General features: G+C 35.1%; 3 protein-coding genes across 4 annotated transcripts in view; all 3 read right to left on the bottom strand.

Annotated features, from left to right (window-relative positions):
- Window positions 1-3,909: 3,909 nt before the first annotated feature.
- LOC107647162 (uncharacterized) lies at window positions 3,910-5,829 on the bottom strand. Its single transcript, XM_016351279.1, has 2 exons — window positions 4,972-5,829; window positions 3,910-4,365 (listed from the first exon to the last, which is right to left on the bottom strand). The coding sequence occupies exons 1-2, from the start codon at window positions 5,827-5,829 to the stop codon at window positions 3,910-3,912; spliced, it is 1,314 nt and encodes a 437-aa protein (XP_016206765.1).
- Window positions 5,830-8,755: 2,926 nt separating this feature from the next.
- Window positions 8,756-12,686, bottom strand: LOC107604743 (uncharacterized). 2 transcript variants are annotated; one of them, XM_088489238.1, is made up of 7 exons: window positions 12,611-12,686; window positions 12,351-12,409; window positions 11,686-11,787; window positions 10,849-11,025; window positions 10,655-10,753; window positions 10,207-10,452; window positions 8,756-9,440 (listed from the first exon to the last, which is right to left on the bottom strand). In XM_088489238.1, the coding sequence occupies exons 3-7, from the start codon at window positions 11,764-11,766 to the stop codon at window positions 9,036-9,038; spliced, it is 1,008 nt and encodes a 335-aa protein (XP_088345364.1). In that variant the 5' UTR covers window positions 11,767-11,787; window positions 12,351-12,409; window positions 12,611-12,686; the 3' UTR covers window positions 8,756-9,035. The 2 variants fall into 2 exon arrangements, with proteins under 2 accessions (XP_088345364.1, XP_088345363.1); XM_088489237.1 differs by lacking the exon at window positions 12,611-12,686 and having other exon boundaries at window positions 12,351-12,462.
- Window positions 12,528-23,388, bottom strand: part of LOC107647161 (uncharacterized) — a 37,105-nt gene continuing 26,244 nt past the window's right edge. The window contains exons 3-9 of the mRNA XM_088489236.1: window positions 19,432-22,046; window positions 17,190-17,945; window positions 16,800-17,096; window positions 16,079-16,570; window positions 15,083-15,988; window positions 14,205-14,985; window positions 12,528-12,738 (exon numbers count right to left, since the gene is read on the bottom strand). Coding sequence (XP_088345362.1) covers window positions 14,209-14,985; window positions 15,083-15,988; window positions 16,079-16,570; window positions 16,800-17,096; window positions 17,190-17,945; window positions 19,432-22,029 — 5,826 coding nt within the window. The 5' untranslated portion in view covers window positions 22,030-22,046 and the 3' untranslated portion in view covers window positions 12,528-12,738; window positions 14,205-14,208. The remainder of the gene's footprint in view (window positions 12,739-14,204; window positions 14,986-15,082; window positions 15,989-16,078; window positions 16,571-16,799; window positions 17,097-17,189; window positions 17,946-19,431; window positions 22,047-23,388) is intronic.

Raw genomic sequence — 23,388 nt, 5'->3', positions numbered from 1 at the left:
AGATGATTTGAGAAATGAGATCTTTAAAGCCAAGGCTGAAAATAGTTGAAATTTGATTTCAAAGTGAAATGACTTGAGAAAAGTGATTTATGGCTTAAATGCCGGTTTTATGAATTTGATGATGTTGAGTGTGGAAGTGTTGTTTTGTTATGGGCCGGAATGGCTATGTATGATTATGAATATTGGCTGGTTTTGGATTGAATCGTGAGCCGGAATGGCTGTGTATGATATTGATTTATGGCTGATTGCCGAACGAGTTATGGGCCGTATGGCTGACTATGAATTATGAATTTAAGCCGGATGGCTGAGATGGATGTTGATCCATGGTTGGGACTGAATGAATATATGCTTGAAATGCCTGGGCAGTAGCAAGGGTTGTGGTTCGTCCCACTTGCTCCAGGTCAGAGATTGTGACGCCTGGGTATTAGCGGTAGTAGTGGTGATTCCACTCGCTCCAGGTTGAGCAGTTAAACACCCGCTTGGGTAGTAGCCGCAGTAGTGGTTGTTCCACTGGCTCTGGGTTGAGCGGGTAGTAGCAATGGGGTTGTAGCTCAAACCTACTTGCTCCGCGAGGGGTGTTTCTGTCCATGGTTAGCTACCAGGACATGTCGGGTTGGCTATATAACCGACAGATGATATCATCAGCCACTAGGGACAGGCATGCATCATATGCATCTATGTGACATTGTTTGGGTGTGCATATTATACTTGGTTTGCCTATGTGATTAATTGCTAACTGTTCTACTTGCAATAACTGTTTGTTTGTGCTTGCATCTTCCTATCTGTGTTTGCAACTGGGACTCTGTTGGACTGTGGTGATTGGTTGTTGGTTGGATTGTTTGGGCCTAGAGCCGTGGTTAAATTGAGATGGACCGATGGTTGATTTCGGTTTTTGTGTTTCTGGTTTGGAATAAAATATGAAAGGCTATTTTGTTTCAGCATAGATAAATCGTTTTGAAAGGCTTTTGATGTTTTTGAGAATTGGATGGTTCCTCTTTCAGAAAAGATTTTCAACTTCACTTTTATTGAAAACCGTTGTTTTTGAAAAGAGGCATAAGACGGTTATTAATCACTGGTACGGTTTATCCTCACGTATCCTATTACAGTAATTCCCAAAAACCCTCTACTGAGAACCCTTTCGAGGATGATGTTCTCACCCCCCTACATTTTTCCCCTTTCAGGATATGGGCGCAGAAGTTACGAAGAGCTTATTTAATTGTTGTTGTGATGCTCTGTATTGTTTTAGTTATGGTTTATTGTACCCTCGCCTTTATCTTGATATAATCTGTAAGAGGGATAGGAATTGTATTGGCTAATGCTTGTAAAGTTATTTATATAAATTTATGTCTATATATGGATGTACTCTTTATGAGTTGTTGTAAGTTGTATGGTATTTATGGATGTACGTTATCGAACGAAAGTATTTTTAGGAGCGGTATTGCGATTTAAAGTTTTAAACAGGCTCATATTTTAGTATTAAATAATATAAAAGTCGTCGTAATATCCGAACTATCAGAGTCGCGCAGCCGGAAGTGTGAGCTTTGGTAGTTAGGGTGTTACACCTTGCTATATGACTACTTCCTGGTGGGGTAGCAGCAGGTGGGGTGGTTACTGGTGGATTGCTGATGCGTGAGCATCTTTCCTATCTTTTCCTAGTAAATTTGCATCTAATTTGTTGAGTTTAATAAAGAATTAATTATCTTTTAGCCAATATGGATGCTACTTTGAGTCGTTTGCAATTTTGTTTATTTTAGGTAGCATTCGGCTGGATTTGATGGAGCTTCTGCAGCACAAGAATCAAAGGAAATGGCAGCGAGGAGCGACGCGTACGCGTGACACACGAAGAAGACCATCGACGAGTACGCATGACTGACGCGTACGCGTGACATGCGCCACGTGCAGAAAATGCAGAAAAACGTTGGGGGCAATTTCTGGGCTGTTTTGACCCAGTTTCCAGCCCAAAAAACACATATTAGAAGCTGTAGAATGGACAAAACAAGTGGTCCCCACCCATCAACTGAAGACTTGTTAATTAATTCTAATTTAAATTCAAATATTATTTTTAGGAAAAGATATTATTTTAGTTTTAGATAATAGATTTTAAATTAATTAGGATTAGATATAAAAGGAAGAAACTTTTCTTTCCTCGGGGAATTCTATTTGAATTTACATTCCGTATTTTACAGTTTACCAGAATCCTAGTTTTCTACTCTTAACCATGAGCAACTAATCCTCCATTGTTAAGGTTAGGAGCTCTGTCTATTTGTATGGATTAATTTTATTACTTTTTCTATTTTAATTTATGTATGGATTTACAATTTAAGAATTGTTTTTGCTCTTTATCTTATGAATTTGGGTGGAACGGAAGTATGACCCTCTTTCTATTTGAGTTCTTGTATAACTTGGAAAAGCTCTTTACTTGAACAACAGCTTGAAAACATATTCTCCTAAATTTTAATTATCTGGATTTAACGGGATACGTGACATGTAATCCTTTTATTTTTGGGTAATTAGAGTTTTTGTGGCATATAAACTGGAATTTGATCATCATCCTCTAATTGGAATTAATTGATCAAGGAATTGGCTGTTGATGAATTTTAGAGGAGACCAGAAAGGTCTAAGGAATTAGGGTCTAGTCACATATAGTTTGCCATAAATTAAATCCTACATGATTAAAATAGTTAGTAAGAAAAGTTAATCCGGAAAAATAGATAACTCTAAAACCTTATCTGTCTTCTCCATATTTTATTCCCAACTTATTTATCTGCCTATCTTTAATATTCTTTATATTATTTAATGTCTTTTAAACTCCCAAACATTACTTTCTATTTGCCTGACTAAGTCTATCACTCAATTATTATTGCTTGATCCATCAATCCTCGTGGGATCGACCCTCACTCACCTGAGATATTACTTGGTACGACCCGGTGTACTTGTCGGTTAGTCTGTCATTAGAAATTCTGCACCAATTGCTACTTCCTGAAGCCAGTTTTTCACAATGCTTGGCTAACTTTCTTTTTAGAGGGAGCTTTGGTGGCCTAACAGATAAGGGTATAACCTATCAGCGAAAACATGTGAGATAGTTAGTAAACTAGGTAAGGATGTGAATATGATAAATTTAAAATCATATAAGTTTGTGAACCTGTTGAGAGTCATCAGTTGCTTCCAAGGGTGGTTCACTTTGGTCAAGATTGATTTCGATTGGGGCTTCTGGGACAGGGGCAGCAGAGTTGGCCTGACCTTCACCACCATTAGCAGCAGTGGGTTGTGCAGCGGCAGCCTCTGCAGCAGCAGCTTCTGCAACTGCAGCAGCCTTTTCAGCAGCAGCTCTCTTTGGACAGTTCCTTTTGGTGTGTTCTGCTTCGCCACAACAACGACATCAACCTTTTTTATATATTCTTTTCATCTTGGTCTTCAACTTCTTACTCCCACTTGGCTCCTCATCTGCATCTTTTCTTCTTTTTTTTCTTAAGTGGTCTGGGCTTGTTTCTAAGTTTTGGTACTTGTGGTCTGTTATATGGTGACTTTTCCCATAGTGCTTGACATGGAATTGGATTGATATGGAAGGCATATGTGTTATTATATGCTTCCATGGTCAACCACTGATGACAAAAGTCCTCCGGTCTCTTACCAGCCCTTGCCAGTGCAGCACACACATGCACACATGGCATTCCTAAACAGCATTCACACAACAACGAAGACAACAACAGTAAGCCTACAACAAAGGTTGATAATGATAATAAGACTAAAACAATGAATTTTAAAAACATTACCACTCAATTGCCAAAAATCACATGTGCAGAGCCTCTTTCCCAAGTCCACAACCATGTTGGTCGGCCAGCCATGTACTTCGAACTTCTCATAATCTGCATCACCAGACCACATCGGGACCCAATTTTTTTATTCCTTCTATATCTTTTCTAACCTGCTGCGCCGTATAGGAGGTAGAACTCCAGTGTTCGAATTCAGCTTCACCTTGTTTCTAGCTATCGACCTCATTACATACATTCTGACTTCTTCCAAGAGTGTGATAATAGGCTTAGCTCTAGCATCTTTGATCTTGGAGTTGAAGACTTCACAGGCATTGTTGCAGATGTTATCTATTTTAGGTGCATTACTGAAGAATGCCCGGCTCCAAGAGTCTCTAGGCCACTTGTTCAAATACTCCCAGGCTTCCTTATTAACCCTTTCAATCTTTTTGATGATATCAAGGATGCCATCTTGGCTAGTACACCTTGCACAATCCCAAAGTAGCCTTCTAAGCTGGAGATCCTTCCATTGCTTATTGAAGTTCTTCCACAAACGCCAAACACAGAATCTGTGATAGACATATGGAAAAACCTCCTTAACTACATTTATAAGGCCCTATTTTAGATACCAAAGAAGGGTCAGATAGTTGTTTTCGAGCATCAAAATTGTCCTACACTTATATAAGTGACATCAAAATAGTCCCTATAGTTATGTAAGTGACATCAAACTAGTCCCTACACTTATGTAAGTGACATCAAACTAGTCCCTACACAGCACTGTTACAGAATATTATGCAGAACAGGATAAATAAGTAACAATAGATTGACAAAACATTATGCAGCATATAATCAATCCAGGATTAATTCTGCATATATAGAAAGCAGCCCAGTGTATAAACATCATATAGGTAACTAATAAGTAACAATAGATAGATTGACACTAAATAACTTAGAACTATTAAGTCACAACTACTGTATAAATAAGTCACAATAGATTAATTCAGCTTATATAGACAGCAACCCAGTGTATAAACATCATGTTGAAACACACCCAATAGTTAACTAATAAGTAACAACCAGTGACTTGTTATAAGTAAGAACTATTAAGTCACAACCAGTGTATAAACATCATTTTAAGTCACAATAGATTAATTCAGCATATATAATTAGCAGCCCAGTGTATAAACATCATTTTAAGTCACAACCAATAAATATTGAATACCTTCTGCATATCTGAGATAAAACACAGCTTGTTCATCTTATAATCCCCCAGGTCTTGATGAAGTAATTCCAAGAACCATCTCCAGTTTTTAGTGTTCTCAACAGGGAAAATTGCATAGGCAATAACATATATATGGTTGTTTGCATCTTGGCCAATAGCAGACAATATCTGACCACCATGCCGGGTCTTCAAAAAAGCTCCATCCAAGCCTATGAGGGGTCTGCAACCAGCCAGAAATCCTTTTTTATATCCCTCCAAACAAACATACATCTTCTCAAAAATTGGATCATCATCAGGGTTGGGCTGAGGTATAACCCCAACTATGACAGTTGATCCTGGATTGCTCTTCAGCAGTGTCAGCCCATAATCCCTCACCATGCCATATTGGGCAGCTGCATCACCGTACATAACAGATCTAGCATCTCCTAAGGCCCTGGTCAGTGAAGACTTGTTTAGTTCCAGATCACATTTAGTCTTTAAATATTGTGCAGCCTCGGAGTGTCTCAGATTCGGATATTTTCTTAGCTTCTTCACCAATTTGCAGGCTAGCCACTTCCTATTAGCTAGTCTGTTTTTGGTCTCTCTTGCACAGGTGTGGTCATCCATGAATGTCTTGATCTGCCAGCAATTGTTTTCAGTATTATTAGAAGCATACACAAGCCAGCCACAGCTCTCATCCTTACACACAGCTCTCATCCTCACGTTATCGTTCTTCTTAAACAAAATCCTTCTACCCTCTTGTATGCAATATTCACGCACAGCCTCTTTGAATTCCATTTTTGTTGTGAAAGTCATTCCAACCTCTAGCCTAAGCTCTCCAAACCTCCTTTCTTCTCTAAAATGCAGGGAATACGTCATCTGAATCAACTTCCTCCAACTCATCCTCAGAGTTCGGAGGAGTCTTCACCATCAGAATCATTATAAGCATCATCCTGCACATCATGATAAGGAGCAACTGATGATCCAAACTTAGGAATCGGACCAAAAATGATTTCATCATCCTCAAAATCTGAGTCTGCACAAACAGGACCATCATCTTCAACCATAACAGACTTATTTCCTTTTGTAAGTTTCTTCTCTGGCCTATTTCTCAATTTCACATTAGTCTTTGCTGCTGACCTATCCAGAGGCAAGTCTTCTTCACTGGACACTTCATCACCACCAGGCCTATATGCTTCATCCTCTGCACTATTATCACTGTCATGGCTGTCTGAGGATTCCTCTGAACTAGACAAAGCAACAAAGGCTGTCTTGGGCTGTTTTCCCTTACCAGTTGTTCTTGCAATATTTCCAGTAGCAGCAGCTCTTGTCAGTGGCCTCCTTCCACATGCTGCTGCTATTTTTACATTCTCACAGCCTCTCTTTATTTTAGCCTTCTTGGTTTATTTTCCTTTGGACCAAGGTTTCGGAATTGCAGTGGGTTGGGGCATTTTTTTTAGTGGGATTGGTGGTGGGTTTTGAGGTGGGAAAAATGGTTGGTATCAGCATCAACTCTTTGCCAGAAACCACTGGTTCTGCTTCCTCAATATACACAGGTTCAGATACTCCATGTTCGTAGTACACATGAATAATCCCCTTGTTCTGCTGAGCCAGGTAACACATCTCCATCAGCTCCTTATCATCTGCTATTGCTCTTAAACCAGTTTGCAGAGGCCGATTAGGCACCAGCCACCAAGTTTGGCTAACCTTGTCATACCCAATTTTCTTGTGATAGTCTCGGATGAAGAATACATCCAGTGTGTCTGTATCAATGTCCGGCAACTCACAAATCTCTCCACCGTTGTAAGACATACTCCCATCAGCCTCTGTGATAAACGACCCTCCATGGTGAAATATAATGGTAATTAACGGATCACCCATCTGCCAATTTTAAAAAAAATTTTATTGATCACACCCATTGTTTGAAATCAGACATCACTGCTAGTAATAGATTGGAAATGTGAAAGTATAGAATAATCAATTATTGTCCACTAATAAGAAAGAAATAAACATTATTGATGTCACATCAAGAAATCAGATCCAGCTGTGCTGAGAAAGTGTGAAATCAAGAACATTATTTTGGTGTAACTAAGGATAGCAATTCTCTAAACACTAACTTCAATCTTGATGGATCAAACCATTCAAATTTACATACCCTTTCCCACAACTAATCCACTAGTCCAAACCAAATTTATCAAACAACTTGACTATTCCAATAGCTAAGTTAACTTCATTAGCAATTGCAAAACTTACTTTATATTATTCTACCATATGTATGCAAGAATCCATTATGATCACACATTCAGTTTAACTAAACAGCATTACATATTATATTCAGTTTAACTAAACCAACCTAATACAAAGAAAAGCAGTTAGGTAAATCAGTCAAATTCAGAATCTATTATCATCATACATTAAGTTCGTTTAACAAGATTAACATGGATATCCCGAATGAGGTACAAGCCATTGGTGAGCTACAAAAAATTTTAACTCCCAAAAGATCTTTAGTTCTACTGTGATCATGAAAACTCTGTTTAACAAATTCATTTATCAGAGTCATTGTCCCGAAATACATTAACAATTTGGAAACTCCTCCACTAAGAGTAGTAAACCCTAACACATAAAGAACACTTTTGCATATCATCAAAACACAAGAAACACTCCTAGTCTATAACTTTCTTGGCCAAACCACTACGAAAGCCAGTACTGATCAAACCCTAGCACAGAGCACACAACAGAGGCGTTCATACCCACCGATTACAATCGAAAAAAATGGCCTGAACTTTTGTGAATATTAGATTAACAACAATATCAAAAAACAGAGGAACCACATTTTTTTTTCATTTTTGGCTTACCTCTTTCAGAGAAACCAGGCTTCCTAACTTTGTGTATGAAGGAGATGAAAACAATGATGCTCCAGAGCCTAAGTCTTCCATTGAAATCGGTGTGGTTAATGCAATCGCACATGCGCCATTGGAGGTTGAGGGAGAGAGAAGAAGAAACCTCACTCTGTGTTGTGTTTGTTTCGTGTTTTGTGAAGAGTGAGACAATACGTTATTGAAACATTGAGGGAGGGACGTATTCAGCGTGAAACGACGTCGTTTCATGTCATTTTAGCGCCATAGCCAAAACGGCGTCGTTTCTGTAATGCCCACGTGTCACGAACGCTGCCAGCTAAGCTTTCCGGTTGCGCCAGGTGTCCAAAAATTGCCGAAAGGACAACTTTGAGTCCCGGAGTGCAAGTTCGGGGATGACTCTGAGGAACTTTTAAGTTCAGGGACTACTATGAGGCTCGAATGTAACTTTAGGGACTACATTAAGGCTTATCTCGTTAAACCATGTTACTGAATTACTAAACTAAAAAAGAAATTGAGTTAATCTTGATAAAAAAAATTGAGTTAATGACAAAAAATAATAATTCAAAAAATAAATTTTGATGACTTTTTAATTTTTCTCTTAAAAATTCAAGGGTGAATTTAAAACCCATTTGAATATTATCTCCCCTCAAGTTTCCTAGTGTGTCAAACGTCAAACTCAACTCAATGTATACAGTAGTCCTATGCACCAAGTTTAACTTATTCATCAAACACAACTCTATTAAAGGCAATATTAATTCTCATAATACTAAGTTAGATGCTTCCTAGCAATAAAAGCACAATTATAAGCCCCATAAAAAAACAGTTTGCCGATTCGGTATTCCTTGCCATTGAAGAAAGAAAATTGCATTTGAAGAATCAAGATGAAGGATCAAGAAATATCAGAAGAGATAAAGGAGGTGAAAAGATAAGAACCTTAACACATAATTCAAAAAAAGAAGTAAAACTATGCCATCTAGAAGAAAAAATATAAAATGTGACACATTAATGAAGTGTCAAATATCTAACGAAAATTGAAAGAGTATCTTGGTTTCTCTTTCTATATATCACAAACAGAATATTATTGTGGTCTACTAATCTTGAGAAAAGGGCATTGCATTGCATGGCATGCCGGAGTAATTGAAATAGTTGAATTTTCAGCTAAGTTAAAAAAAATAAAAAAAATAAAAAGGAACGAAGTGGCAACATAATTGATCCCCTGCATTTGCCTCAAGGCTTTGCACCAGATTCATCTTTTTGCAGAATTGTAGGTTTAGGAGAATCTAGTCCTTCTTTTACATTAATCTCTTCTTTATCTTCCCCCATGGTTGAACCAAGAGTGTCACAACTAGATGTTTCATCATCCGAGTTGTTGTCATCTATTTGAATTGATTCATTGATGAGTTCTGTTGAAACACCACCTTCACTGACATTAGACATCCTCTTATTGTCATCATCTTTCATTTTTTTGGAAAAAGACTCGAGGGTCCATCCGACGGTGTTTCGCCCGCCGAAGTAGGATTCCAGCTTGTCCTTGTCAAAGAGTTCTTCCATCATCCTTAGGCTTTTCGTGTTGTCCGGATATGCGAATATCACCTTCTTGAAAGTCTTTGGCTCAAGAAATGGCTTCACCATCTGTTTAACAAAGTAAAAATGAGAGATGCTTACTTGTTAAACTGAAAAAAGAGTGTAACTCATAAACACATTGATTCTTACTGATTCACCAAACTCTGTTAATAAATTTTTATTCTTTTTACCATGTTGGATAACATGGGAAAATTTTAACATATGATGAATGTAACAAGCAAAATTCTAGCTTGTCATTATACTCAAAAGTATATGGAAAAGAGTGTTGGACGACAAAAGGTGAGCATGAACATAAGTTAAGTGTGGTAGAGATAAAGATACTAAGATGGATGAGCGACTACACATGTATGAACAAAATAAGGAACGAGATATACGAAAGTTGGAGTAGCACCTATTGTAGAAAAGATGGTAGAATTTCATCTCAGGTAGTTTGGACACATGGGAAGAAGATTGCTAGAGCATCTAATTAGGAGGTGGATGAGATGGAAGGTAGACAAAAGTCGAATGGTAAAAGAAGACCCAAAAAAATCATATATGAGATAGTTAAAGGAAATCTACCTCTCATTGTAGAGATGACACATGATAAGGTTCAACGACAATATTTGATCTATGTAGCTGGCCGACCAAACTAGATAAGGCTTAGTTATTATTGTCATTGTTGTTTGTTATTGTGGTTATACTTATAAGTCACTAACTCTGCCCTATTCTTTGAATTATAGTTAGTATATCACAAAGCATCAAGCTTACCATTGCATGCATTAAGATAGTAGTGAAGAGAGGAGATATTATGATATGATATGATATGATAACATACCGTCCAAAAGGACTCAAATACTTTTGGTGGGTTGTACATGACTGCAAGGCCCAATCTCTCAGGGTAATGATCCTGCAAGATTTGAGCAGTTTCCCTTGTAATCTTCAATGATATGCAGGATTTGTTCCACCCTTGAAAATCAACCAGCCAAACCATCTGTTCCTGCTGCTTAGAACTCAAAGTCATTATGGCATTCTCCAAACAGTAAACAAGGTACTTGATCTGCCCTGCTGCGGCGCTTGCACTCTTAATGCATCGCAAAATAACAACACAATAACATCTTATGAGTGAAACCAATCATAACTATAAAATTACTGTGTCATTATTTAGTAAATACGAATATTGTGTCAAAGAAAAACAAGAAAAAATGTTTATTTTTTTTTTTAAATTAAAAACTTATTTAAGTCATCATAGTTCCCGGGGATTCTAGTATAAAAATTGAGAGTACCGTAATAGCAGGTCTCATGACAAGAACAGTCCTCCCTTGTGAATCCAAGTAATCAGCTTTGTATAGCCTTCCTAAAGCACCTTCTTGAGCTATATCATCCTTATTGCATAGAAGGGACAACGAAAATGACAATTTTAACTAACAAAAATTCATCATTAAACAGAATTAAAAAATAGATACCATATGATGCATACCCATTTAATCATCTCAGGCTTGTACTCTAACCTCCATTTCAAGCTGCATTTGAGCATCTTTGCTGCTTTCTTAGCATTATTTTTTCTTGCTCTGAGGTACCTTTGTATTGATGCATCTGAACACATAACTGGAAACTTATTTGCAACCGGACCAATGATCTTTCTGACTTCATCAATCTGAATAATAAATCGAATATGAAATCATTATTTTTCCCCACAAGAATTGTAGGACATTCACAAATGATATGAAACAACTTCTTATAGATAGAGTAGTGTTTTTTAGATAAACCTTTTTGAATGGACACATTATGTAGAAACGTATATATAGAGAGAGAAATAATAAAGATACATAAAAGACAGAAAATTTATGTTTCCATCTCTATTGTCTTTAGTTTTTAGGTGAATAAAAAATTAGACAAAATTTTATCTCATACAAATTTTGTTCGCATGATCTCTTAGTGTTTCTACTATTGTTTTGTAAGACATGCCAAATAAGATATTATAGTTTTTGGCTAGTAGGTAACAAACAATATTTAAAGAGGAGTGCTAGGGGCCAGCAGAATTTGTGATGTTTAGCCATCAATTAGCCATCATCAATATTTTCAATGGTGTGAGATGACATCTAATGGTGTAGGATTAATCATTTTCTTTTTGATGGTTAAGTGCTGGCCAAATTTCAACAAAAGTGTTGGTCCCCTACACTTTCTCATATTTAAAAGTGTAAGCTCAAAGAATGATGTTGGGCTACTGAACTAAAAGTGTTAAACTGCTAGCTAAATGAATTGGCCAAAATAAATTAAAATTGTTGGTCTTTATGAGCTTTTTTCAATTAAATACCTTTGCTTGATTCTCTTGAGGAGTCAGAATTTTTTCTATTGAGCTTCTTCTGAATGATGATAATCTTTGTTTCAAATCCATACTCCAAACAGGGATAACAGCCTGAAATTAAATATGGACAACCAACAAAAAGAAACAACTTTTCTTTTAAGTAATTGCAAAACAAATACATATATGAATTAATATTTTCATATAATCAGTTTCAGCTTAGCACACTAAACATCAAAGATGGATCTAATTAAATTTGCAAAAGTCCCCCACATATTGATAATATCATTTACTACATAACGTTAATGATGTTGCTAACTACTCAAGGGTCTTGGTTTTAGGCTTTTAGCACTGATTCATTCATCATGTTAGAAGGATAGAATAACTAATTTTTAAATTATTTCTAAGATATTAATATAGAAAAATATTTACAAAAAAAAAAATGTAAGGTAAGATTGGAATGAATCTATAGTAAATTTAACTTAAGAAAAGAAAGAAAAAAATGTGATCTTTATGATTCATAACAATTGTATTCCGTAAAAAATCTATCTTGTGTTTTTCTTCCAATCCCAATTCGAAATAAGGATTAAAAAGAATTTATAGTAAAAACAAAGCATCATAGTCACCCTAGATTAGAACAGCATATAAAATAAAAGAGTTAAGGAAAAAGATATCACCTTAAATAAAGTATGTGTTGCAAGAAAAGAGTACTAGATTTCCAAGATCAGACTCCAGGCTATGAAACACAAAATCAGAATTCAATAAAGAAGAAATTGTTGTATTGTGATATTGTACGTAGAACTAGATAGTAATTTGCCGGATTTTCATCATGCAAGCCTGTACGGTACATTATTGATTCCTACAAATATGGTACAATCAACAAAGGGATAAACATAAGATTTATTTATTATATTTTTGTTCATTTAATGAAACGAACCTCTTGGTTTGGTTTCACTAATGATAACGACGTGATTGATAATCACTGATAGAGACAAGAACACAGATTCATCTTCATCAGCATTTGATTGCTTGTGATTTTAAATCGACGGCGCCCAAGAAATGAAACTGTACAAGAGCATCAATGCCAACGATATCATGAATGTTACAATGACCGTAAGAAAAGTCAAAGCAATCGAATCATGGCCTCTTTGTGAAAACAGAAAGCCAACCAAGTTCCAACAGTGTATGTAATGATCTTCTAAAGAGAAACAATGAGAGAAGAAAAAGTTTATAATAAAATCAGTTAATATAAAATATTTAAAATTTTCAAAAATTAACAAACAAAATTAAAAAACTGTATATCAAAACTTTATGTTAGTTATAGACTAATTTTTATTAGGGTAAAGTATACTTTTTATCCCTGAAGTTTGACAAAAGTTTCAAAAATATCTCTAAGTTTTATTTTGTTTCAATTTTATCACAAAAGTTTTCGATTTGTATCAAATATACCCCTAACGGCTAATTTTTTTTTTTAAGAATTTCATAAGAACAACACTCAATACAAGCAAATCAAGTATAATTTTCATGCATTATTGTTAGATTAGTCTAAAATTTTTTTGAAAATTTAGCCGTTGAAAGTATATTTGATGCAAATAAAAAACTTTTGGGATAAAATTAAAACAAAATAAAATTTAGAGATATTTTTTAAACTTTTACCAAACTTTAGAGAAAAAAAGTATATACCCGTTTTATTATTCTCGTTGATAATAATAATAGTAGTAGTAGTAAAAAATATGACCTTAAGAAGAGAAAATTGTGGATCATGAAAACGAATGTAAGAGGTGAATAAGGACATGTAGTTTGAAGAGGCAATGAAAACTTATTAAGAGGTCCAATATTATAAGGGCACATGATAAGTGAAAAATAAGGGAAGTAATAAAACTCATAAGAATGTTTCAAAGAAAGAATAAGATTTTAAGATTTGCAATAGTAATTAAGTGATTATGTTTACATGAAGATCTCTTTATATAATATGTTAACATTTGATAAAAAAAAAAAAAATTAGGTTGTAAGTTGTACATTCATGTTTGATACAAGTATTTTTCATGGATGACATTCATTGCTATATGATTTTAATAACAATTTTATTTGCAAGTCATCTTCTCAAAAAGGTAATGTGATGTATATTATTATATTTATAATATATTTTCCAGCCTGCCTCTCTGCAGGGCTTAATTTCTTATTATATGGTAATTTATTGTATTATATCAATGAATGTTAAATAAAGCCAAGAACTAATCACCCTTAGAAGCATTGATATAAGTCGTATACCTCTGAAGTCAAAAGAACCAGTTCATTTACTTGATTGACACTAGAAATTAAATCTTACCGACAAAAAAGGGTGTTTTAGGTAAACATTATAAAGATGATTGGTTCTTGCAAATAAGACAACCAAGGAAGAAAAGATGAATAATCGAGATAAAAGTTGTCAGCTGTGACACTGAGAAGTTAGAAGTCAAAGAAATACAGGACAAAAGCAATCTTAGTCATGCATTTTTTATTTGATTATCTATACTACATACTATACATACCGCTTCATGAGTATTTACGCTGTCGCTGTCGAATCATTTGATTCACTTCCAGGTTCCTTCCCTCATATACATATATGTTGTATATGACCTCGTCCAGTTGTAATCTCCTTAGCTCTGGTGTGTATAAGGTCGCAGAGCAGAAGGTCTCCATCTTTGGGCATTCTTTAATTTTTATCCGTCCACAATGTGGTAGCTCGAAATAGAAAGAGCTAATTGAACAGAAGCTGTTTAGCTTCGGTAACTTACTCAGCCGAATGGTGCCTAAATTTGGGAATATAATCTTTGCTCCCTTATGCTGCACAGACTTATTACTATTATTGTTCCCAATGATCTCTTCCATCTCTTTACATCCCTGCACATCAAGTGCTTTCAGATTCGAAAGGCTTCTGGCAGCGGACACATTTGGAAACACAAACCTCAAATCATGGCACCTACTAATTATTAGAGTATTCAAATTCTCAAAGCCTATGACAGAGTTGTTGTTTCTCCAAATGCGATTCAGTTTGGGCAGAGAATGCAACCTCATCCTTACTAATTGTGATTTATGAATCCCAGTGCCAGTCCCTTCAAATACAACTTCCATAATCTGACATTGCCGTACATGAAGCTCTTTCAGATGTTGGAATAATAATGAATGAATGGTGTTGGATGGGACACATGTGAGAAGCTTGTTGCAGCTCTCAACTTCAAGCCTTAATACCCTCTTCATGTAGCCCACCAAGTGCTTGTATTGAGGTTTCTCGTCAATACATTCAAATGTGTCTACTTCTTGCAACTCCACCTACATAAAAATTCAACAACATTAACATGTGATCTCATCTAAATTGAAAGCTTACTACTAGTTAATGAACCAATGCAATACATATTATATGTCGCACCTTATATTTGCCTGAATAATTGTGAAGATAATATAGTGTCAAATTCATGTCTCCAAGGGTGAGCGTGTCATTATTAACCTTGTGAAGGTTAGGTGTGCTTACAATTACTTTTCCATTTCCATTAGAAAAGGTTTCAATTTGTGAGGAAGGTGATAAGAGCATTAGATCATAGTCATATGACCCTCCACAGAAACATTGGAGGTTGGGCACACCAGTTAAACTTATTTCTTTTAATTGGGGAAATGAGACCTGCACCTGTTCCTGTTTCTTCTTATCTTCGTTTTCATTGCTCAATGGGATGTCATAGTCATAATCTCCATAACAGAAACATCTCAAGTTCGGCAAATTTTCAAGACTCAACTTCTCCAATTTTGGAAATAAAGTCTTATCTTTACAGCCTGCACCCATGTTCATGATTTTCCCTTCCTCTTCTTTTTTGACAATCTCTTCAATCATCTCACAGTTTTTAACTTTTAGTTCTTTTATCTCCACAAGGCTTTTGGCAACAGAATAGGACATCACACACTTTAAATTGTTGCATCTTGCAATTTCAATTGACGTTAACTGGGTAAAACTTACATGCCTCACAATATTGAGTCCCCATATGCTCCTCACTTTTGGTAAATCTTGTAATTTTATGCTCTCTAGTCCATAATTTATACTTTGATCATATCCTTCCTTTGTAAGCATTTCTCCTCTTGCTTCAAACACCTCTTCTAGTGAATCACAACTAGTAATACTTAGTTCCCTTACATGTCGAAGCATGCGCATCTCCTTGAGCTCAACAAGCATTGAGAGTTCATGATACCCACTGATATTCATAACTGAAATCTCAAACAAGTTCTTAATTATGTCTTTATCATGGAGATTGCTCCACCTAATCATCTTTTCTTCTTGTAATGCCATCTACAAAATCAACAACCACATTTAGTGTGCCACCATAAGATATATATGAGCTAATTAATATATGTAAATATCTTTTAAGATGACACGTACAAATTTTCTAAATCCCTCTATAGTAGAATTCAACTGGTCTTCTTTTTGCACAGAGATATTGCACTCGAAGTATGTTGTTGCCTTCGAATTCATGGTGACATTCTTGAGCTTAGTTGTATGACAAGATCCCCGTGAAAACACTTCCATATTCATACAGTCATCAATCATTACTTCTTGCAGAGATGACAACTCAAAGGAGTAGGAAACTTGACAGAAGGCTTTTAGTTTCGGTAAGCTTACAAGACTTAGTTTCTCTAATTTTGGGAACATGACTTTATCTTCACTTGTGTTAATCTTTTTGTTGGATACTATTTCTTCTATGTTCTTGCAATCACTTACTCTTAAATTTTTAAGCCTTCCAAAAGTTGAAAAAGAGAACAATATCTTTATTTTGTCACACTTATACATGTATAGATATGTTAAGTTTGGAACTAATAATCCATTAATAAAAGGCTTTTCTCTCAATATTCTCTCACTGCCTTCATTAGAATCCTGCAAAAAAGAAGAAAAAAATAATTTGGACTGTAATTAGGGAAGACTGCATCATTCAACTTGTGGAGGTCTTGTATGTATATAATTGTTAAATTACCTTTTTCTTTTCGAATCAATATTCGTGTTTTATATTCTTTTAAAATGAACAATTACTGGTGCCTTTAATTTCAAATAAGCAAATTTGAAATAAGACGTTAATGGCAAATGAAATGGTGGTTTTGTTACTCACCCTGCCTTCTTGCTTGCCGTTGATTGCAAAAGAACAAAAATTCTCAAGATTTGGTAGTCCAGACAATTCAAGTGACACCAAGTGAGTGAAAGTAACCATCATGCTTGTTCTTTTTTCTAAATTGTCATAATCACAAATGTCAATGCTGGAATTGTGTGTTCCCTCAAGCAAAACTACTTCTTCCACTGAATCACAGTCTCCCAGATCAATATATTCAAGAATTGGTACATGGCTTATTTCTGCCTTGCCCTTGATTTCAGAAATTGCAGGTTCTTGATCTTGTGCCAATGATGCTTCCTGCAAACTCATCAGCATACTCAGAATTCACACAATTTGTTCTACATGAATAATACTTAATTGAACAATTATAGATATGGTGAGACTCGATACCATGATTGTAGTAGTCTCTTGACTGCGGTGGCGAACAAATGTAAGTGGCCAAGGCATGCAACCAATAAGGGGCCGATGAGAGGAGCTTGATGAGTTGGAATTGCTAAAGTCCCTGTTTTCTGTCTTCAATTGGGTTGGTATCAAAGATATCTTCAACTTGGGACAATACCCAAAATAGAATGTTCTCAATGATGGCCATTCTAACTTTGCAGAATCTGTATACAAGTTTTCAAAATTCGGAAGTCTATAGAGTGATAAAGCGCATAATTTATTAAAGATGATAGTATGTTCTCTTCCTTTGGTTTCAAGATCTCCCTCTTCTTCATCAGCAACTAAAGCCACCATCGAGTTGCAAGAATATATGTCTATTGTCTCAAGATTCACCATTGCTTTGACAGTGGCTGGTGTAAACACGTGACTTAAAGAGTCACATGACTCAATTTCAATTGATCTCAAATTGTGAAACCCATCAACACTATGCGGAACATTACCCCACACATATTTTAGCTTAGGAAGACTATCGATGTGGATTTCTCGCAGCTGAGGAAACATTTGGGTATTCGACGACTTTGAATATTCTCGCAAGTCAAATACTTCCTCCAAGGAATGACAGGTCTCTAAGGTGATGGTTTCCAATACTGGAAATTGTAGCATCCAAATAGATGAAAATAACTTGTTTTGACAATTTGATTTAGACATAGACTCATCTTCCTTAGTTTGTGAAGCATTAACTCTTTCATTTGTGCAACTCGAACCCTGTCCGCATATAAATAATATGGAGATAATTGATATTGTTGCAACAGGAATTATACATGATATTCTATTTCCTTCGAGAAATAATTTTAGAAGATACTATATAAAACATATTAAATGCGTATTGAAAGAAAGTTTATTCATATACATGTGTGAGCATTTGTTCATTTTTCTCGAGTCTTATAAATTATTAAGACTATGTATCTCTTCAATTATATTGGAAGCGATGCACCATTCATTTGAGACTTTAATATATATCTTGATGTGATTTTTCTACTCTGGTGAATAAGTGAGACTACCAGAAGATATACATATCACAAATCATAAATAATTAGCAGTTGAAATTAAATAATCTTTGTGTACTATAAAAACACTGTATCTTGTGTCTCATTACCCTCACCGCATCGTTCAACAACCACCTTCCCAACAAATTGACAGTGCTGAAGAAATGATAAATGAAATACTCCCTCGATTCTATGAGGGCAAAAATTGTGGGCAAAAAAATGTTGTTCACTAATGGGGCAAAATCATGTAAAATGTTCCATAGTTGATAATTTTTTTTTTATATATTTATCTTGACTTTCACCTAATAATAGTCTTTTTCTATATATTTCTACTAAAAAAGTATTCACTCTCTAACATTTTTTATTAAGTAAAATACAAAAATGTGTATTCAAAAGTTTATATTGCTACAAAAATAATTCTTAAAGACACCAAAAATAAATAAATCCCTCAATAATTTGAAAATACAACAAAAATAAAAAAAATATTCTTTTTTATAAATTGCAGATAAACTTTTGTGTTTAACAAATAATTTGTGTATTTGATCAAATTTTTGTAATGACATTTGAACAACTATTTAAAACACACAAAAAATGAAGCTTAAGAAAAAATAGAATTTTATAGAATTCTATTTGGTTCAAGTCGATTATAGTATTATAGTATAAGCTAAGATTACCAAAATATTCTTAAAGAAAATCGTGTGAACTATGTAACAAACTATTTCAATTTCAAAACCATCTTTACGAGTGAGAGAATCAATTTTTAAATAGAATTATTATATTTCATGAGAAAATAAAATGGAAAGAAGTATATATAAAACAAAATAGAAACACAAAATACATATAAGAAAAATATTTACATACATGATTATTATGTATAAAATAGATGATTCTGTTGTATGGTTATTGTTTTAGAATAATTGGATAAAAATGCTTTGAACAGCTAACTATACCACTTTTATACTGGCTTTCAATTTTGTTTTGTATTTTTATTATTAAATTTAATGTAATATAAAAAATGAAACTAGCCATCCACTTGAAACTTGTATACAGCAGACCTTTTCCCCCCCTTCTTGTCATATAATGCGATATATAAAGAAAATTGAATATGATAAAAAAAAAATGCATGTACCGCAATGGTATAAAGAAATTTGAATTGTGAGGAATTAGCAAGAATGAGTGATCATAGAGATAAATAAGGAACTTACACGATGAGATGAATCTGTTGATGAAGGTGGCTCAGTTGAATCGATGGCATTGCCGAAGCCAGTGAATAGTGGAAGACGCCGCAGATACAATTTCTCTAAATTTAAGAACTCAGAAATCAACGGGTTGTTGACTTTATGGTGATTGTCGGATGCCTTACATATCTCCTTTAGCATTGGGAGATTAAATATTGACAATGACTTCAATAGCGGGAAGGCAGTGTAAGAAGTTGCAGTGATGCAATCTACAACATACATAACATCTGGACATGAATCTAGTATTAGTTTTGTCAAGCATTGGAATCCGCTGTCATCTAATTCACAAATCACATTTTTCAAGTCCTTCACGTCTTCTAACTTGAGAACTTCACATCTCTTAATCAATTGCATTAGTACTGGGCTACACTTGATAGACTTATTGTAATTTGTATGTCTGAACACTAACTTATTTGGCTCCAGATATCCAAAACCACGATCGTCATCCCAATATTGAGTCACGTAAATCCAAAACCTCTCTATATTTTTGAAACTCAAATCTTTAGGCAGAATTTCTACCTCTCTTACTTGGATTTCAAAAACCTTCAAGTGTTGAGAAAGTTCTATCAACTCACCGAGAATTGGCTTGTTTAGCATCCAAGGGAAGTTTCTTACCCTGAAATAAAGTTCTTCCAACTGAGACAACCTTGCAAAGACATTATCTGAAATGATGGCAAGTTCATTACATTCTGTCAAGTCCAGCAATTTCAGAGAGCTTAATTGTCCGATTTCAGTTGGAAGTTCTTTAATGTTAGAGCGGGAGAGGCTTAAGATTTCGAGTTCCACAAGTATATTGCCAATCACGGACACATCTCCAACATCACAATCTTCTAATTGCAATGTCCTTAAGGTCACGGGGGTTTGGAAAAGAGACGGCATTGTTGGAATGCGCAACTTGTTCATTGTCAAAACTCTGATCTTACTCATTCTTTGGAAGAAATTCTCCGGCCACAAAATGGCTTCCTCTCTTTCTGATCGCGCTTGAAAGAGCTCAAGCATTGGACAGTCTATGCCATTGGTGATTGCAGCTGCCAAAATGAGTGACAGTGCTTTGAAATGATCCACCTTGTCTTGTTTCTTCAACTGCTTCAATTCATCATTACCCTGACGCACCTCGAAGCCGTGCTCTTTTGGAGATGCAATTGATAAGACAACATCGCGTACAACATCATGCATCTTCACACAGCCACGTTTTCCACTTTCCAGCAATAAAAAGCACCTTTTGAGGTCATCCACCAAAGTGTCCACCATGTTTCTTGCTTTTCCCAGCGCACCAGCAAAATTAATCAATCGCATCCCCACAGCATGACGCAGCACACTTTCTACCGGAACATCAAAGTCTTCAGGAAACAAGGCGGAAAGGAAAAGGCAATATTTGTGTTCGTCAGTTCCTAAAGATGTAATGCTAAGCTCAATGCTTGATTGAACCTTATCCTGCAACTTAGAATGTCGTAGTTGCTCAAGTGCATACTCCCATTGAGGCTTAGCTTTGTTTCGTAGCCCACTTCCTGTTGTCACAATAGCAAGGGGCAAGCCTCCGCATTCTTTTGCAACCTTCCTTGCAATGTGCTTTATGTTGGCCTTGTCTGTAGTGTCAACCCCTGCCATGTCCCGAAATAGGTCCCAGGCTTCTTCTTCAGGCAACACATGAAGCTGGATATTCTCCTTGCTTCCCATCTTACGACATACTTCTTCGTTTCGTGATGTGAACAATATCTTGCATACTTTCTCATGTCCAAGGGAAGGAATTCCAATGCTCTCAAAATCAAGCTCTGACCACACATCATCAAACACTATCAACACCCTACTACTTCCCTGCAAGTAATCAAGTAATTCCCGTGCTTTTCCTTGCACGCTCCCACTTCTGAATGGCAACCCTAGCCAATCGGCAATTTGAGCTTGGACCATTTGGTAATTTGGATTTTGAGACACCACTGCCATCAGAACCTTATCGAATAGCTTTTCTGATTCAACAACTTTGATAACACCTTTCACTAGGGTGGTTTTTCCCACCCCACCCATGCCACAAATGCTAATCATTCTGATCTTGTCATCCTTCAATTTCTCCATAACATCCCCAATGATCTTTTTTCTCGACTCCAACCCCTTGATGTCTTGAGTGAAGGTTGGTCCAAGCCTTAGTGCAGGCTTAGGATATGATATGGGTTGAAGTTTATCTTTCTGCTCCGCCAAGCTTACAACATCTTGTGATGCTCTTGTCGCTTGCTTGCCCAATGAGTAATCAAGTCTTCCACCAACACATTTCTTGCGCTTGTTTTCTACAGCATCTTCATAGAGTTTATGAACCTTCGCATCAATCGCTTCCACATCAGAGAGCCACTCTTGCACGTTATTTGCGACTACAAGACCTCTACTTCTATCTGCTTCCACTTGTCCTTTCAATGCATCTTTCATGCCCATCAGCTTCTTATGTTCTTTTCTTAGGTTGCCGACAAGTCTTTCGTGACAAATCAGATATTCGAATTGCTTTACGGTGGACTTCACTATCAAATCTCCAAGTTTTGAAATAGCCTCCGTTGCAAGTTGTTCAAAGCAAGACCCCATCTTCTTATGTCTCTGTTCTGAATTATTAAAATTAAACAAAAAAAATGTAAACAGAATTAGATCTTAACAAATGTTTTGCTACTCAAAATAGCAAAAGCATCGCTTATAGGCATCTTAATGTTTATAATCATTTCTGTCAATGTATGTGTGAGTTGCTGCGTTGTTTCCTTATATTTTCTCACATGTTAACACTATTTTTCGGTAACTTCATTCCAATAACTTCAATTTTAAATAATAAACAATTGTGCACAGTTGAAAAAGAAAATCATCAACAACTGTGTAGGATTGTAAAATTGAATTTGTTTTAATATTGAAATATACAATTGTATGTTTACTAATCTTTCATTTATTTGAACATTTCTAAACCAACTTTTAAATTAACAGAAATAACCTAGGGTAAAGTGATTAATAATATAATTCGTGATACTCAAGATCATAATATAATGACAAATTAATCAGTATAATTCCTATAAAAACTAATATAATCGCACACAATTAAGTTTACGAATCTGTTCATTACCAAGAAATAATCTAAGACAAAATACGATCAAAATTATCTCACCAAAATTACCCCAATAAATATGATCAAATATCAAATTGAGAAAGAAAGGAAGTGACATTACTGATTCCAAATGTTTAATACCACTATTCATTCAATGATTTGATATGATATATTTTTTTTAAAATACCTTTATTTGAATATTAGTTTTATCTTATACTATAACTAGTGACGCTATCTAACCAAGTTGATACAAACCTAACAAAAAAAATCAATGTGTGTATGTATCACATGTTTCTTCTTTTTTGCTCTTTTTCTTGTTGATATAGCACATAAATTTTTATTAAAAATACTGAAACTTATCCATATAATACCTAAACTTTTGCACCTAACACAAAAATTTTTGTATGTAACACAAACTTGTTAATGTAGCATAAAAATTTTTGCATGTACTATAGAAATTTTCGCACATAATACAAATTTATCGACATAGTACAAAAAAAATTTGTACATAATCCAAAAAACTTTGTTATATACTTCTATTGCCGCAAGTTTTGTGCTTAGTAGTTTTGCTGAACAACTCAAAAATTACTTCTACTATTGCTGTGTTTAGATTTTGTGCACCAAAATGTTTGTGCTCAGTAATTTTGTTGAATATAAGTGGATGAATCAATATTCTGGACATATAATTTTTGTACCGTGTATTAATTTTTATGCTCAGCACTAAAATTTCTATTATGTAATTTTTGCTAAACATATATATAAGAAGGAGAAGATAGTAATGATGATGATGAAGGAAGAAGAGAAGAAAAAAAAGAAAGAGAAAAATCAAACAAATAAAGAAAAAAGAGGAGAAGAAA

The sequence above is a fragment of the Arachis ipaensis genome, chromosome B6 (assembly GCF_059453495.1).
Source record: "Arachis ipaensis isolate K30076 ecotype BB chromosome B6, ASM5945349v1, whole genome shotgun sequence".
Taxonomy (NCBI): domain Eukaryota; kingdom Viridiplantae; phylum Streptophyta; class Magnoliopsida; order Fabales; family Fabaceae; genus Arachis; species Arachis ipaensis.
The sequence above is the reverse complement of the archived record's forward strand: the minus strand, read 5'-3'. Positions and strand labels throughout refer to the sequence as shown.

Bases quoted from the DNA above. Each gene is read 5' to 3' on its own strand.
- LOC107647162 (XM_016351279.1), bottom strand. From the start codon at position 5,829: ATGACGTATTCCCTGCATTTTAGAGAAGAAAGGAGGTTTGGAGAGCTT. The intron at 4,366-4,971 runs GTATTCAATATT...TATCTAAAATAG, and splicing joins TTATCTCAGATATGCAGAAG to GGCCTTATAAATGTAGTTAA.
- LOC107604743 (XM_088489238.1), bottom strand. From the start codon at position 11,766: ATGGATTTGAAACAAAGATTATCATCATTCAGAAGAAGCTCAATAGAA. The intron at 10,453-10,654 runs GTACTCTCAATT...CGATGCATTAAG, and splicing joins TCATGAGACCTGCTATTACG to AGTGCAAGCGCCGCAGCAGG. The intron at 9,441-10,206 runs GTATGTTATCAT...TTTGTTAAACAG, and splicing joins TATTTGAGTCCTTTTGGACG to ATGGTGAAGCCATTTCTTGA.